This window comes from Parasteatoda tepidariorum, chromosome 12 (genome assembly GCF_982258835.1).
Source record: "Parasteatoda tepidariorum strain Cologne lab strain chromosome 12, Ptep-v5.0, whole genome shotgun sequence".
Classification (NCBI taxonomy): domain Eukaryota; kingdom Metazoa; phylum Arthropoda; class Arachnida; order Araneae; family Theridiidae; genus Parasteatoda; species Parasteatoda tepidariorum.
The window spans coordinates 45,649,636-45,667,693 of record NC_141766.1 but is presented as its reverse complement, the minus strand read 5'-3'; the positions used below and the strand labels follow the sequence as shown (position 1 = coordinate 45,667,693).

The 18,058-nt window shown below is 28.0% G+C and overlaps 1 protein-coding gene across 5 annotated transcripts in view; it reads right to left on the bottom strand.

Moving 5' to 3' along the window:
* LOC107450583 (rho family-interacting cell polarization regulator 2) overlaps nt 1–18,058 on the bottom strand; it is a 64,427-nt gene that overhangs the window by 33,737 nt on the left and 12,632 nt on the right. For 3 of the 5 annotated variants that reach the window (XM_043042056.3, XM_043042057.3, XM_043042058.3), the window contains 8 exons: nt 15,395–15,580; nt 11,608–11,755; nt 11,450–11,528; nt 10,818–10,847; nt 5,255–5,308; nt 5,095–5,143; nt 1,334–1,495; nt 35–204 (listed from right to left, as the gene is read on the bottom strand). In XM_043042056.3, the coding sequence (XP_042897990.1) occupies nt 35–204; nt 1,334–1,495; nt 5,095–5,143; nt 5,255–5,308; nt 10,818–10,847; nt 11,450–11,528; nt 11,608–11,755; nt 15,395–15,578 (876 nt within the window). In that variant the 5' untranslated portion in view covers nt 15,579–15,580. The remainder of the gene's footprint in view (nt 1–34; nt 205–1,333; nt 1,496–5,094; nt 5,144–5,254; nt 5,309–10,817; nt 10,848–11,449; nt 11,529–11,607; nt 11,756–15,394; nt 15,581–18,058) is intronic. The other 2 variants (XM_043042059.3, XM_043042060.3) reach the window with 2 other exon arrangements.

Sequence of the window (18,058 nt, the reverse complement as noted above, 5' to 3'; positions counted from 1 at the left end):
AATAATTGATACAGACATATTTTTCTTCACTTACTTTTATACTTAAAGGCTCACGGAAAAAAGATTTGAATGAAATTGTTTTATTCTCCCAGATCTGCTCACCATTTTTTACAACTCTTCCTCGGCTTTTCCACCTTTGATCCCCGTGTTTTATGGTTACTTCAAAAACGTCTCCAGCACATATTCTAGCGAAACCTTGTATGCCTTTTAAAAAAAATCTTTTTTTTTAAATAACAATAATAATAATAAATGTTATCTGTTATAACATGAACCGATAAATAAAGAGATAACCAATAAATATATATAATCATACAATGCTGATATGAAACAAAAATCTAATTACCATTTGAAGTAAAATTCAGTCCAAAATGAAAAATAATGTAGTTCATGTAACACTTTCATGTAACATGACTCAAAAACTGATCTAAAAAAGTGTGTTTAATATTAGTCCTGATGAATGGGAATAATATTTAAAATCTTTTAGTCCCATTCGTTGAGGGTAATATGAAACCCCTACAGAGCTAATATGAAAATACATTATTTTAAAATGATTTTAAGCAACAAAAAATGTATAAGCATGCCTCATTTTGATTAAGATTTAGCAACAAATTTACAGGTTTTCCAATTTTTTATTTTATCCTAATTTTTTAAAGTACTTTATAATTTTACCAGAATAGTAATAAAAAATTCCCTGAGATAAATGCACCCACTAATCTAATTAAAAGTAATTTAGGGAGTAAAAACGGAAAATATGTCAATTAAACTTTAAACAGTGCTAAAAATATTTTTGTAATTTTCTAAAAGTATGTTTATAATGCTTACACTTACTATTAAAAGTTAATACATGAATAAAAAATAAAATCTAAGAAATTTTTTGTGATTTTTGAGGACAGTCAATTTTTCAGGCTTCAACCTAACTTGTTATACAAGGCCACAAATGTAAATATTGCATACCACAAGAATTAGCAGAGAAATTCAAGAAATGGATTTTGATTAGTGATAAGCATTTTGAATTTTTGATTCAATAACAATATAGATAATAGAGCTCACAATGAAATTAGCTTCATAATCATTTAAAAATATGGCTTGTCACATTAAGGATGTTATTTTAAGGCAGAAAATTTTTGTACTTAGCTATTTTATTAATTGATAAAAATTTTCATGTCAGGATGATTAAAATTTTGATCATCGTGATACTGAAATTTTGATCATTGTTAAAACTTTCTTTAAACTGGCATAAGAGTAGGTAAAGAACAAAAAGTCTGAAAATATCTATCACATCATATCATATTTACAAGAAAATAATTCTAAGTTTCAAAGTAAATTTAGTTACCTATCATTTCAAATAAGAGAGTTCCCATCAAAGTTTCCAGCTTTTTTTCATAAGTACACATAATTTCAGTGGAATCTTTGAATTCTGATCTAACTTTTTGTAAGGCTGCTTCTTTTTGCTTACCAGGAGATAAAATGTAAGCATAACCCATAGTCCGTATACCTAGTCACAATCAGATAAAAACATAAATATTTCTAACTTTTATAGTTTTTCATAACAATTTACTTTTTTCATTTCAAGTTTTAATAACATTATTTTCACATCACAAATGATAGTTAAAAATTTATTTTCTTAAGTTTTTAGCATTTCCACTTTTATTTTATTTACTTTTCTTTAACAAATCTTGAAATTTTAATCCAGTACTTCGATCACCTTAGATTTAACTTATTATATAGTTATATTTAATGTTCAATGGCAACAATAATCTGCCAGTCATCTACATTTCCGTTTTAGAATGATGAATTGATTTTGCATTCTCTTCTCATTTAGGTAACTGTTGGGATAGACATCAAATAGTTTTCCTCATGCAAAAAGGGGTTTAGTCCCTTCGCTAACATTTGCTTTGTAAATGTTGGTTCATAAAATTAATCCTTTTGTTATATTTTTTTAATACTAATTAAGTTAAACTTTATTTTGGTAGAATTCACTTAAAACTATGCAGGCTCATTTAGATTTGAACAAATGTTTGTTTTGATATGATTACCTCAAAAATGTGTTCTTAAACAGTTGAGATCATCCATTATTAGGTAGAGTAATTTTGATACTTATTTTTGTTTTTTAATGTCAGTATTAACATGTCTTCAGTAAAAATGAAATTTGTCCTATTGAGTATGCTTGAATATTTTGATCTAATCCTGGATGATCGTGGCAATACTCATCCAGGAAAATGTTAATTTTTTATAAAGAGAAATGCCAGGTGATAAAGCCAGATGATTTGAACGATGATTGTTTTGATTTAATAAATAATGTTACTCTTTATAAAATGTGTGTTATGCCAGAAAATAATTGAGTAAGAAAGAATTAATAATTGCATTTGTGAATTTCAGTAAATAGTTGAATTAAACACAATAACGTATAATTATAAATATAGTTAATATCTTTTGATTCTAAATATATCTTAAATACCCAATTTTATTTTCTGGTTAGCGAGAACATAGTTTTACATTTGGATTTTCTTAAACTTATGAATAGATGTAATAATTTAACTTTTATGAATCAATTTGTTTAATTTATATTTCATGCTGCTTATCTCATACTTTATTATTTTTTAAAATTTACTTAAAAGGTCAATTTATATAATTCAGATTAAATTTAAAGGGATAAATAATTTTTGTTATAAAAAAGAACAACTCTACTTAATTCCTTGATATTTAAATATACTTGTACATGATTTAAAATAGTAATTTTTGTTGTTTGTATTAGTTAAAGTGTGGATTAATTTTGAAGAGTCATTGTTAATAAATTCTGTTAGCACAAACACAGTTGATCAATTGCAGGGATCAACAGCAGCATAATCCTTTTGGAGCAAATAGTCTTTAAAAAACACAGTGCTTATAAAACTAGATTTTTTAAGCATATTTGAGCACATAAATTAACATTTCCTATCATAGTTAACAGAGCTTGGAGAAAAAAAAGCATTATTAAATAAAACAGTTGTAATAAAAATGCAACTAAGAATTAATTAAATAAACATATAACTGAAAAATTTACTTAATGGGTTTCTTGCAAAATAAAATCTGTTTAGAATTTTTTTTCTCTTTATTTACTTTTTGACTTTGAGCTCAGTTGAATGCATTTTGTACAGATAGTATATAACATTAACAAAGAATGTTGTCTTAATGTTATTTTGATTTCTTCTTTATAATGATTTAATGCTGTTCTATTTAGTTTTACAGATAAAGTGCCTTAACTTTTAAACTAATCTTATCCGATTTATCTATCCCATTGCACTTGCAGAAAACAACACTTCTTATGGGGAGCATGACATATAAATATATATATATATATTAGTGTGAGTGTGTTGGAGAATTACATATCCCAAAGGACGAGTCATAACTTATATTTTGCATTTCCTCATGTAATAAATAGAACTTTATTATAGTTTTTTTTCAATACTTTTAAAGATAGATTATTCTTCTGTAGATGGCACCACTATGATAAAGTAAATTCAATCATAATAATGAAATTTTTTTTTTTTAGAAATTTTGAATTAGTCTTTTAAAATGGGATTTTTGGGGTGAAATCTGGGTAACTAAATTTATTAATATTTATTGAGGATGGTACTATAACTTCTATAGGGTATTAGTGGGTTTATGACTGTTTTTTCTCAGGGATTTTTTTTTTTTTTTTTTGGTTCTGACGTCCGCCGGATGCGGGATGACTCTGGGTTTGGTAAACAGGTCAATCTAGATTCTTTCGCCTTGCTGAAGGGAGGATAAAAGAGAAGTGAAGAGTGTGGCTGAGAGCAGTAACACGGAGGATAGGGAGTTTGTCCGCAGGAAGGGTGGTCCGTGACAGCACCTCGGAGATGGTGGATCGTGAACTTTAGGAAAGCTAAACTGAAGTCTCTAGCGGGAAGAACGACCGTGATTAGCCGAAGGCTGATATCTTCGAGACGGTGGGCCAAGTCCGAATGTATCTATGCTGGAAGTATTTCGTTAACATTTTAGAGGAATCATTTACCGTAAATTCTGAACTGTTTATGTTGTTTTGTTTTTTTTTGGTATAGGAGAACAATGAGTATTTAAGTGTGATTTATAGACATCATAAACCAAGTCTTAAGTGCTTTTAGTAATGTTAAATGCAGTTTTTATTTCTTAAATGTCTTTTTTGAACTGCATGAATTGAAGGTTATGCTTGAGTGTTTTAGGGTTGCATGTTGTTTTAATTAATGTATAGAGGGAAGTGTTTATTCCCATGTTAGCATTTGGAAATGTGTGGAATTATGTTTTTTGAAGATTTAGAGTTGCAATAAAAATGAGTTTAAAATGTTAAGAGTTTCCTGTAATTCATTAGATATTTGTCTACTGGGTAACCGTTACTAAAGTTAAATTTAGAGATCACAGCTAGAGGGGTAACGGTACACTCAAAAATTTGATGAGTTTTAAGCGAAATCACTGGATGAGAAAAATTCGTTATTTAATAATAAATTCTTGACCTAGCCCATTATATGAGGGAAAAAACTCACCTTAATAGACATTTAGATTGAAAACGAAAATTGCTTGTGGATTTGGAGCAACAAAACTGATTTTTTGCCTCAAATTTGGTGGAAATTTGAACTAAATTTGCACTTTTTGCTCAATGAATATTATAAGAGTTTTGGAGCAGCTTGGAGCAATTTTGGGAAAAAACATTTTGAAACAATTTTATAAAAAAAATAAAAAAAACATTTTAGAATAGGCTGGAGCAGTAATTTCCTTTTGGAGGAATTAGGAGCAATATCAGCAGCTGATCTAACCCTGCAATTAGCTCATTGAAAGGATTAGCTGTGTTATGCAAAACAATCAGCAATAGTAATTAACACTAAATGCATGCTCTACTTTTAATTTACTTACGTGCCTGAAATAACTATTACTGCTAATTTGTTTTACATTGTACAATTACACTATCAGGTAAAACACTAAATATTATACAGCTAAACCATAAAGTTTACAGATGTGTCTAGTTAACAAAATTGAAAAAAAAAAAAAAAAAACATTTATTTATTGAATCTAAGCAAAATATACATACAAGTAACAAATAAATAAACTAATAAAACATACCGTCACGAATACGCTGTTGAACATCATATTGTTCTTTTAATTCATCTAACTGAAATATTTATATTTAAAATAAAAATAACAATAAGTACTAACAAAGAGTAAAATTAATAATTCTATAGGAATAGCAAATTATAAAACAAAGTAGACTTTGATTACATACCTTAGATAAATGAAATTCCAACTTTTTCAAATAGCGTTCATTAGCTTTCATTTGCTATAAATTCAAAAGTTATACATTTTAAAATAGAGTTTCAAACTATGTCCCACATCCATCAAAATATCAATTATTATAAGAAAAGTAAATAAAAGGCAATATAAATAAAAAAGCGAATTAAAAAAAATAATGGACAAATAACTAACACAAGAGTTTTAATAAATTATAAAGAGCTGAGTTAATGAAACTCATCAATTTAATTTTCCCTCTCATAAAAACAGGAAGAAACTATGTAAAAAAAATAAAATAGAAAGAAATATATTTGGGCAGAAAAATGGTAGATAATGTTTTTTATAGGATTTTTATTTAACTTTGGTTAATTTTCTTGGTCAGTTTAACTACTATGGTTTTACTACAGTGTCTTCTCGCCCAAGTACTATTTTATTCCACTTCCTTTAAGTTTGAGTATTCAACTTAATTTTTCTGAGAATGCAAACATTCATCCTTCAATAATATTTCAAAAGTTATCAAAGATATTTCAATAAATAATTCGTTTTTTCTCAAAGAGAATATTTCATAAATTTTTTTTCTTGTGATAAATTTTGATTTTTCATTGTAAATGACTTAGTCACGTTGTCCAGTTCCAACCAATTCAGTGCATTCTCCATTTCACTTTTCTGACACCATTACAGGAGTTAACACTGTTGCTATGACCGATTTCATTACCAATTTTGATAAGTTTTTTCGTCTTTTTTCCGATTGACCAAAGTGCATGAATGCATCACTCCCTTTTGTCTAATGAACAAATACTATCTCTGGGAAAAAATCACTGTCTCTCTAGAAATCTAATGTTGTACCAAGAAATAACTTTTTGTTCCTGCAAATTTCTGGTGGTGATAGGAATTTTTTTCCGTCAAAATTTTTTTAAAGATGCACTTTCAACCCTTTTTTGTCCAATAATGGAGGTGTGTTAGTCATTTATTTTTAATTAATGCTTAACGTTTCTACCAACCTTTTAAAAATTTCAACACCCCCTTTGTGGAAATCCAGTTATTTAGCGCATGGGGACGGAGGGGGGATACTGAATTATAAGAGGCAACATTTTAAAGCAAATTTTCTTACTCGTTAAAATTTGATTGCTTTCTTTTTTTTAAAAAAATATGCAAGTTAACTCAATACTTTTTTCCCTACAGGTAATTGCAGCCTATTTGTTATTAATTAAAATAAATACAGTAATGAAAAAAGTACAACAAAGAAACCTATAGTCAAAAAGTGTCATTTATTCTTTTAATTTGATAATTCAAAAAACCCCCAAAAATTTTTTTTTACTCTAAAGAGTAGTATCAACAAAACATTCAAGTAACTATGTCAGTAAGATGATTGTGCTTGATGGTTCGAAGTCAGTTTCTTAATGTTCGGTTCAATATTTTTAGTGAGGTGAAGATACAAGTTCCCTCGTTTTCTCTTTTTTGTCACTAAATCTGTCACAGCACTGAATCTTTGTTCATCAAGGTAGGAGGAAGCAGTGGCGAATCCAGCGGGGGGGGGGGGTTCATAGGAGTCATGACCCCCCCCCCCCCAAATTGAAAAAAAAAAATTTTTAAATAATTTTTTTACTAGTTTACAAAAGAAATAAAATATTTTAAAAAATTTTTAAGGGGGCATATACACCTAGGTAGGTCAGAAACATGTTTGATTTTCTTCCCATCTAATTACGTTCTTCACTGTTTCAAGAATAATAATCCAAAAGAATAAAACGAAATTCGTCATAGTTTCATTGTAAGCATTAATAATGTTGAAGCGCGCTTCAACAGGTTTAACCAAAGATTGTATTTGCCAAAGTTTGTTAAAAACGCATTACATTAATTATTTAAAGATTTTGAATACTTGAATTATTTATGTATTGTTCTATTGTTCATTATGAAAAAAATAAATGAGAAGACTAGCATTAAAAACTCCAGGTTTTTTTTTTTTTCAAAAAAAATATTTCGAAAAAAATATTAATTATGGGGGGCAGGGGGAATCTGAGTCTATGACCCCCCCCCCCAGAAAAAATTTCTGGAACCACCCCTAGGAGGAAGGGAAGGCAATTAAAAAAATTTTGATGATAGTCCACAGTCCAGAGTAGAGGCCGACTGATGTTGCCTAGAAGCCAAAATTCTGTGAGAAGATCATCATTTCAAAGTTTCATTAGTTGAAAGTTTAACCAAAATCTGAATTTCTGCTGCTTCAATATTCACAAAACGATTGAATTCATCTCTTTTTTTACACAGTCGTCTAAATAATAAATTGTTGAGAGCATTACAGCAAATTTTGTTCACAGCAGAGATCGACATAGAGCAGTCACTGATGCAAAGATTCGCAGAGATTTTTCCAACTAAATGCTGTCTGTGAATCACGCAGTAACAGCTAAAATATCTGGTACCTCCCTCTTCAAAAGGGGGATAAACCCATGAAGTCGGCCCACCAATGCAGGAGCTCCAACAGTGGCAACAAACATAATATTAGCAAGAGGAATGTTTTTCTCTTTGACTCATCAATTTAAGGGAACATATGCTGGATATCAAAAGTTTGCATAAGGAAACTTCAACGTCTTCAGCCATCTCATTAATTCATTGCAGCACTGTATCGTTGCTTAATAGGATATTTTTATTACATTGGATGCGGCTAGATTTTATTAATTTTGACATTTTATAAGCCGCTTTCAAACCATCATAACAATTTTGTGATGAGGTTGCTAGTAAGCCTGAGACTGAAGGTGCCTTTAGAAACTTGTCCTTGATGTTTGTGAAAAATGACAAATCTTTATTTTGCTTGTCAGGATGAATATTTTGCATATGCTCCTGCGAACAGTAAAATTTCATTGCCTTAATAAATAAAGCTTTGTTAAAAAGTAAACACATGCATAGTTGAGAGTTCAAAGGTGATTGAACAAATCCGAACTTCAAGTATGTGACACTGTATTGATGACACTTCTTTTTGTTAACCGAAATTGTTGGGGGCATCAAAACAACATAGGTTGAAAACAAATCAACTATTCCTGAAAATTAATAAATAATTTAGAATAATAAACTAATTTACGCATGTACCTGGCTGAATAAACAACGAAATCGAATCGAAACTGGGTGGAAAAACTGAAAAGCAAACGAAAACCATCATAAAAAACCTGGGTCAAATCAAACATTCATACTGAAATTGCATGCATTTCAATTATCGATAAATGGCTTGAATGAGGCAAAAACAACCAACTCATGCACTGAATTGGAGAATATGTGTCGCATAAGTTCATTTTATTGCTGGTAAAAATGCTGAATCGTAAAATCTTAATTTGTTATATAAATTTAATCTTTTTTTCTTTAATAATAATTTTGGATTTATTTTATTTATTAAATTAATCTTTATTTAATAATTTCATTTGAAAGTTTTAAAATTAAATTTGAATGACAACAAGCTCATCGCCTCCCTGCTGCCTAAAACAAGTTCATTGCCTCTCCACATACTCCGACTGCCCCCCGAGAGCAGCATGGACCTCGCTGAGAAACAATGGTCTAGACAGAAGCTCAATTTGATTTCATGCATCCGAATGTTTTCAAAATAAAATGTCTTCAGTGTTGAAAATGTAAACATTAGTCTAAACCACCTTTTACATCCAGAAATAAGAGCAAATGCTTTCTCATAAAGGAAAAGCTTGTGTATAAAGGTTACTTCATTGTTTCTTTCAGTTAATTGTCTTGAGTTTGGTAAATTTAGTAGCAAATCAACTGTATATTATCATAATTGTAAAGTCTTTCAGTCAAGATGATCTTTCTTTCAATTTAATTTTCACTAAGAACTCATCCTTCATTGGGATTAACTTCACAGTACATCATGTACACTACTAAAATTCCTTAAATTATTTTTCTTTCCTTGTTAAAAAACTTCATGGCCAATTTATTGATGTAATTGTTAGATAATTTTTCACTGAATTCATCAGTTCCTTTACTCATACCTTAATTCCATCTAGTTGATATCTACATATATATGTAATGCTCCCTAAGAGCATTCTGTCATAAAGAGTGACAGCTCCCCTTACCCGCAACCATCAATAAGAGTCTTTGGCTCAGAAATAATAAAGTTAATGGAACAACCAAAACATGAATCTGTTTAATCGGAAAGCAAGAACTGAATTGAAGCCATGACAAAATTCTTAAGAAGATGAAAAAATGTTTTATGGTTATTGCAATTCTTTTACCAGCATTAAGCATATGAACTGCATCTTTAAAAGCAAACAAAAACTATTTCGTATACTTAAATTTGGTAATATGCAACATTAAGCAGAGATATTATAAAAAAAGAAATAAAAAAAGCAACAGCCAATTTGAATTTTTTTTTCAGATTACATATTGATGATTTTTAATTTTCATAAAATTTATTTATGTTTTCATGAACCAGTTTCAATTTCCAAATATATCAAATCTGGTATGTGCATAGTAACTGAATCATACCACTAACTATGAACGAAGAAATAAAGAATTATAAAGATTAAAATAAAATAAAAAACTATACTTAGGCAAGTGTTGCTGTTTATTAATGCATGATAAAGCAATCTCTCACAATTGCACAAATGGCCTGATTTGGTCAAATGTTTCTCCTTTATACACTGTTTCTCCATCAAATAACAAAGGAATACTGGCTTTGCAATCAGGAGAAGAATGTAAATTTCTATATTTGTGACAGCCAAAGTGTTAAAATTACTAACATGAAACTAGAGAATTTTTTAAGTTTCAAAATTTGAAAATTTTTAGACCATTTTACTGAAAGCAGTTCCCATACTAATGTAAAATGCAAGCATATTTTGAGCCTTAAGCATACTTTTTAAGCATGCATATTCTAACCTTAATACACTGTATAGCAAACATATCAATACAACAATCAACAATGTTAAGTAGAGCAACAGAAAAGAGAAAATAACTGTTCAAGTTTAGCCTGCAACTCTTTTATTTAGTAAATTGCAATCAAATCCCCATTTTCAGAAAATTAATAAGATATGCGAAGGTTATTGACAAATAATTTTAAAATTTGAAACAAACAAAGGGAAAAATAAATACAAGAAACATTAGTAATTTTAGAACAATAATCAAGCTAACAAATTCATGGCATTTCCATTGCATAAAATAACTTTAAACTAAGTGAAGAGAGTGTGTTACAAAGTAAAAGCTCTAATCTGACACAGTTGCAAGATTAAGATCATTGAGATAAACGAATAACAAAGGAAGAAGACTTATAATCTAAAAAGAAATAATTTATGGAAAGATTGAATCTTGACATGCAAAACAATGCTTCTACAGAAACTATAAAAAATAAACAGGATGTTTACAAACAAAGTGAACATTCATGCAGATAACGATATTGTAAATATAAACAATATTGAATGAAATGCAAGAAATTATATTATTGTAGCCTTTTGATATCATGCATGTTACTTCATTAGTAACACAATGCACATTCTGAGAAAGATGCATGGAAATAAGAAGAAGCTAACAAACGAATTCAAATTAAAGAATGCAAAATGTCAAATCCAAAAACTCACCTTCTCAAATTCATATAGTCTGCCTTGGGACTAGGATATCAATAAATACTTTAATTAATTTCAATACATCTCTTTTAAGAATCAAGTATATTATTTTACTATATTTACTTATAAAGAATATTATATTTACTATATAGATTTATATCAAGAATACTATATTTACTGCCCAAAACCGATAAGAGAAACTAAAATATATTCTACTGAAAAAGAAATTATAAAAATATTGCTTAGCAAGATTGAGAAACTTTATTGAAATACAAAACTTACAAGTTTAGTTATGAATTGGTAGATGTTAACATTTAATTTTTAATAAAAAATTCAATAAAATGATAGGCATAGTCAGAGTCTGATGCTGAAATATAATGAAGTTATGAAAAAATAACACTATATTTAATATTTTTCTATTCATATCCCCCCCCCCCCAAAAAAAAAGAAAGAAAAGTTTGCAAGGAATATTTTGTACAATAAGTAGCATGACAATTAAGGGTTCACTTAAAGATAATCTAAACTAACCCAGAGAAATTATTGAGCATGCTTATAATTTATAAGCATTATAATAATTTATAAGCATTAAATTAATTATAAGTAATAAAAATCATTGCATAATGATAAAACATAGAAAATGAACTCACCGTAACAGAAGATACTGATATATTGTCAAAAGCGATACGTGAATCTGATATCTCACTTTGTACCAACTTTATACTCTCACTGTTAAATAAAAATTTTAAGATATTTATAACTTATTCAAACATTTTATTAATTTAATATTATAAAAAGTAATACTTACTGTAAGCCTTTGCAAATAGTATCAAAAATCAATTGAGTTCTTTCTGGTTGGGGAGATTTGTTTAATCTACTTGACTTTTTAATTGTTTGGATCCATGATGACCACGAAGAACTTTTTGGAGAATTTAATGCAGAATTTGGATCAAATCCTGAAAAGCAAATTACCATTGAGAAAAAAGTAGACTTCAATTCGAAAAGGTATAGTGAAAAATTTGAAAGTAATGTATCAATTGATGCCAATGTAATCACTTCCAAGATATCTACTCACAAGGATATTGTAGCTGAAATTCAGACTAAAGCAGAGGAAAAAAATAATGAAAGCGATAAAAATGTAAGTAAAGAATTCCAAGCTGAACCATACCCTGTGAAAACTATAAAAACTGACGACTATGTATAACCTGTTTTTTTCCATATTTAGTTTTCATTCAGTGAGCAGGTTTGTAGGACAAGGCTGTTATAATCATCCTTTGAACTTAATTAAGCACCAAGACATCATTTAATGATTATTTTTCTTAAATAGTTCTTTTTTTGGCTTAATTCACAGTTTTTTAAATTAGGATATTTTAAATATTCTATTAAAATAAGCAAATTTTGAATCTGAGTCACTACTTTTAGACGATATCAATTCGTCACATCAATTTACGATTGTTTTCAGTCATTTACAAACGGTTTTTAAAATTTTGAAATTTTTTTTAACGAACATGATGTTATTATGAAACACTAATTTCGTACTTTATTTTTTAATCATTCGCATACCTTTTCGTACTTTATTTGTTAACGATTTATTCAAAAATCAGTCTTGACACCAGATCAGATATGCATAATCTAAACGAATATGTGAACACTGTTCATGGAAACTTTATCACCATTGCGCAACATTTCCTAATATTACTCATCAATAGAAAAAAGGGTCAGAATTCTCATATTCTACCCTACCGTCAATGTTAGAAAACTATTATACAACCCAAAGTTTGGTAAGTCAATAATTAGTTTTATATCTTCAAATACCGTATATGTTGGTAGAAATATATGTTGGTATGTACAGTAATCAATTTAGAGTTTTATAAAAATTCAAAGACTTTAAAAAATATCAACAATTTTCGAACATATTTTGTCAAAATTAGGTGGCAGTGAAAGTATTGAAACTAGTTACAAGAGTAAATAAATTTCTTGCAAAAAGTTTTTCACTAATTTTGTATTTGCAGAAAGTTTTTAATTTTATCTAAGTCGGTTTTAGCACTCATTTCGATTGTAATTCTAGCTATGCATTATAATTATATTTTCATTGTAATTTTAGCTAGAATTGTTATGGCTAGCGAATTTCGAACTACAGAAATTACTTTTTAACAGGCTTGATTCTTGATGATGCTATTGTAGATTCAAATTATATTACAATACTTTTTGCAGTTTCCACAGTTTCTTTTTTATATTTTGACATAGTTTTGAAAATCCGGATACTTTTACAGCAATATTATTATGGCATACAACATTTTCAAAATGGGAGAAGTATTCTTATTTCTAAAAAACAATTCATACAGTAAACAAATTTATCTGATGAATTAGTTTAAGCTTAATTGTTACCTATTTAAAAGCTGAGACTTTTTATTAGTTAAAACATTTACAACTTTGAATACTTCTAGTCAGGCAGGTTTTTGACATGTGACAGTTTTTGACAGTTTAAACCATGGTTTAAACCGTCACGTCAAAAACCTCACTGTCAAAAATGTCGAAAATGTCAAAAACCTATATTCATATGTGAAATTTAATTAATACATAAAATTTATCTATTTTTTATAAAGGATAGTGTTTCTAAATATGTTCTAGAAAAAATAAATTTAAAATTTTGAAGAAACACTTATATTTTGAATACTAACCAAAATCTTGCACTTTTGAAAGCTCACATCTTTTGTAATATTATGTATTCATTTTCATGTGTTATTGGAAATCTGCAGTGATATTATTAAGAAATTTATTTATAACCAAATTTAGTGTATAGTATAGATTATACTAAAAATTAGACATTTTTAAAGATAAACATTAGCAGTTTTGTACATTAGACATCTTTTAAAGAAAAATCTTTTTAATATTCTTCTAAATCTACTTAATAATCTTTTTAACATAAGACAATACAAATTTAAGTGCTTTCTGTTAAATACACAGAGTAGTTAGTGTCGATTTACAGTATATTCAGCCTATTCATTTACTATGCTGAAAATTTAGTTTATCCAAATACTTGTGAATTTCATTTTGCTGAATACTATATACATAGTTTTGTTGAATATCTAAATATTCAGCTGTTGAATAATTACTTCTTGCTTTCAAGATATGCATTATTTGTATTCTTAATACAAGTGGGGAAAAAAATTAAGAGGTAAAAATTGTTTTAAAATGATATGTGTAATAATTATAAATAAATATAATAAACAATATGAATTATATTTATCATTATTCCCAAATATAACTACTTTTAAATTCAAATTAACATACTGGATAATAAAGATATTCAGTATAACATTAAAAAATTTTTTCATACACTTGTATAAAGTTTGTATTTATACAACATAACTTGTAAGTTCCTTATAAATATTAGTTATATGCTCCTTATATGTCAAAAATGCATAGTAATAAACTTTTAATTTTCTTAAGTATCAAAAAAAAAAAAAAGTTTTTTTTTTTTCAAAATATAAATATTTAAAAAAATTTTGTGCAAAATTTTTCTGCACATGCATTTGAATATAAATTTCTGAGATTTTAAATCTGTTGTTTTACCTTAATTTTAATTAAAAAATATTTTAAAACCTGCTGATTACCTATAGTATAATTAAATTTCAATATAATGCATGGCAACTGCTGGTAGTTTTGAAGTTTATATATTTTTTTGGCAAACTTTAGTTTTTGACATTTTTGACGGGTTTTTGACGGTTTAAACCAGTATTATACCCTTGTCATGCCAAAAACCACTTTTTGACGTCAAAAACCCAACCCTGCTTCTAGTCTATTAGGAAGACGCCATACAGGAGAAGCTTTTCGTCGCAAATTCTCTTTCACCTCTATTGCTAGTTTAAAACATAAAAGTAAGTTCAGGCAAACCCACAGTAAGCCATGAAGTTTCAATCGCTAAAAAAAAATTTCTAAATGCAAACAAATTATTGGAAGAGAACTTCTCTGTTTTGTAATTCTATATTATCTTCTCAAAGTTTGCTTTCGTTTTGATATTTTTAAAATTTCTTTTCAGTATTTGAAAATTCATGGTTTACTCTAAGTTTGTCTGAACTCACTTTTTCTAAACTTTAAATTAGTTAGGAAGGCGAAAGAGAATTTGCGATGAAAAGTTTTTCCCATGGTATGGCTTTCTCTTAAGAGCCACCCAGATTTTTGTGAAATACAATGCTCAGTTTCTAGCCTATTGCTCTTTTAAGATCTAGAATATAGAATATGCACTGCACACTTTTTCATTCAAGAATATCATGAGCAAATTCTATGCGAAGAAGAAAACATGTAAGTTTAAAAATTACTTGTATTTGTCAATGATAGTTACAGGGTAACACGCACCCCTTAATGCATGTGCTTTTTAGCAGCACTGTAATTTTGAAACTGAAATCAATTATTTTCAACTGAGTTACAAATATAAGTGCTTAATTTTCATAAGTTTCAAAACTTTGAAACAGTAGAAAAAAAATTTGGAAAATAAAACTAAAAAGAAACAGTAATTTTGCAGAAACTACTTTCTTAAAAATTAAATATAAACAAGAGCCATTTTCAGAATAGAAACTAAAATAGCATATTACCACTATAGAATGATTTACTTAAGCTCCCATCGTAAGACACATCTTCTTTTGCAGAGGCAAATGTGGCATCAGCGGAATTAGTTCTTCTGTGAGACAAACCACCAAAGGATTTGCTTCTGCAAATGCTTTCAGTCAAATAGATGTCAGGCAGCTGTTTTGGACATTTCTTTTCGTTCAATGACATGACTGAAAAAAAAATTGCATTCTTAAATATTTTTATAATTTAGCAGTGGACCAAAGAAAAAAAATTAGAACATTTTTTGCAATAGATTCATATGCCTAACTACTTTAATAATGGACAAACAAATCAAATTTAATTTGTCCTACTTAAGTATAATAAAGGCAATTTATATTGCAAAATAAGAAAGAAATATACTATTTTTAATTTCAGAATTATTCAGTTACAGAACAAAAAGTTGCAACAGTTTTTAGTATAATTTTTTTAGACAGGAGCACTGAAGAATTAAGAATAGTTAGAGATCAATTTATAGAAACATTTTTATAGAACTGCTGCATTAAAAAATTTAATAGTCAGTATCATTCAGTTAATATTCCCTCATACCAATAATTAATTATATAAATGGAGTTCTTAAGCAAAATATTTTAAAGTAGGTAAAGTATAAATAATTTTTAAACAAACACCCAGTGTGTATGGTGCTCAACACTTATGTACAAAAGTAATTTAGTGGAGGATGCCTCAATTCACCATTAAAAAAATTATATGGTATGATTAGTGCATTGCTGATTGGAATCGATTCAAGGTTGGGTTTTTGACGTCAAAAAGTGGTTTTTGACATGACAAGGGTATAATACTGGTTTAAACCGTCAAAAACTGAAGTTTGCCAAGAAAATATATAAACTTCAAAACTACCAACAGTTGCCATGCATTATATTGAAATTTAATTATACTATAGGTAATCAGCAGGTTTTGAAATATTTTTTAATTAAAATTAAGGTAAAATAACAGATTTAAAATCTCAGAAATTTATATTCAAATGCATGTGCAGAAAAGTTTTGCACAAAAATTGTTTAAATATTTATATTTTGAAAAAAAAATTTTTTTTTTTTTTGATATTTAAGAAAATTAAAAGTTTATTACTATGCATTTTTGACATATAAGTATTCCTTATCAGTGTTTTCATTACAGAAAAAAATGAGAGAGAATTTCTCACCCTTTCTCAAAAACAGGGTGAGATTTCAAAAAGTTAAGTGAGATTTCTAAAAATTAAAAAAAACGCGAAGACTTGGAAAAAAAATATTTCTTTAATTATAATACATTTTTACATCTAATTAACATTTTTAACATCTAAATTTTAAAGCATTGAATATTTTTGCTGCATCATCATATGGAAAACGTTCTATATCTACTTTTTCATCAGCTTTTCTCATTAGGTTGCTCAAATGTTTATCAGTCATTTGTCTATGATATTTTGTCTTAATTCGGTTTTGAGTGTTATATGACCTTGCAACAGATGCTGAACAATTCGAAATCACTTAGTAAATTTGTAGCATTGAAAAAATTTAAACGTCTTACATGAAGAAATCTTTCCTTCCGTGAACACGTGGTTGCAGAAAAATGTGTTCTGAAAGGTGTTCCGTCGTTCAGGGAGGGGGGGATTGTGTTCTACTGTTTTTGCACCGGTTCTGAACAATGCTGGTAAATAGGGAAGCTAGATAACAGGGATCCATGTTGAAAATAATGAAAGATCAAGGAAGAAAAGTGAAACGGATTTTATTTAAAATGGCAGAAGACGAATCTTTTTCCAAAATTCGCTCATTTTGAAAATGATTAATAGAGTGTGCGATCTTCTTGCATTAATAATTTTTTAATGCGAGAAAAGATAAAAATAAGCGAGATTCTCGCATTCTCACGCTGCAGTGAAAACACTGCTTATAAATATAAGTTCCTAATATTTATAAGGAACATACAAGTTATGTTGTATAAATACAAACTTGATACAAGTGTATAAAAAGAATTTTTAATGTTATACCGAATTTCTTTATTATCCAGTATGTTAATTTGAATTTAAAAGTAGTTATATTTATGAATAATGATAAATATAATTCATATTGTTTATTATATTTATTTATAATTATTACACTTATCATTTAAAAACAATTTTTTATCTCTTAATATTTTTTTCTCCACTTGTATTAAGAATACAAATAATGTATATCTTGAAAGCAAGAAGTAATTATTCAACAGCTGAATATTTAGATATTCAACACAACTATATAGTATTCAGCAAAATGAAATTCACAAGTATTTGGATAAACTAAATTTTCAGGATAGTAAATGAATATACTGTATATTGACACTAACTACTCTGTGTATTTAACAGAAAGCACTTAAATTTGTATTGTCTTATGTTAACTATGAATTAAAAAAAATTGAAGATTTAAAATTCAGAATTACTGATTTTTCTGAAAAACTAACGAATTAGTCCAAAACTGGAAAACATCCGTTCTATTGAAGCAGAACTGGCAGGGCATGATAAAAGTTGTATGGCTAATTCTACAAATTCAGAAGCTGGACCAGACTTAAGAGATTCACATTTGTTTATAGCCTTCCACCATGTTACTGGATCCATATTTTTCACACTTGGTAAAAAATAAGAAGATGGAAATGGTGATGCTTCACCTTCAAATGATATTACGAATGGT